We start from the raw sequence: 234 nt of genomic DNA on the forward strand, positions 1-234 counted from the left end.
TCTAAACGCAAAATAACAAACGACTCGCTGCCTGAAATCAATACACCAAAACAAAAGCGCATCATTAAATATGGATTCGAAGCCGGCAAGTCCAGCGGCCGACCCTCCATAGGCCTACTTACATGTCTGGTGGCGTTGGGTTCGGCGCCTTGGTCCAGCAGCTCCTTCACGAGCGCACGTGGCTGTTGGCGGCGGCGAGGATCAGCGGCGTTGTGCCATCCTGCAATGTTGCAT

The 234-nt window shown here is 54.3% G+C and overlaps 1 protein-coding gene across 1 annotated transcript in view; it reads right to left on the minus strand.

Moving 5' to 3' along the window:
• Positions 1-234, minus strand: part of LOC119591784 (ankyrin-3-like) — a 61417-nt gene that overhangs the window by 42344 nt on the left and 18839 nt on the right. Inside the window, 2 exon segments of the mRNA XM_037940528.1 lie at positions 123-175; positions 178-220. Coding sequence (XP_037796456.1) covers positions 123-175; positions 178-220 — 96 coding nt within the window.

This window comes from Penaeus monodon, chromosome 29 (assembly GCF_015228065.2).
Source record: "Penaeus monodon isolate SGIC_2016 chromosome 29, NSTDA_Pmon_1, whole genome shotgun sequence".
Classification (NCBI taxonomy): domain Eukaryota; kingdom Metazoa; phylum Arthropoda; class Malacostraca; order Decapoda; family Penaeidae; genus Penaeus; species Penaeus monodon.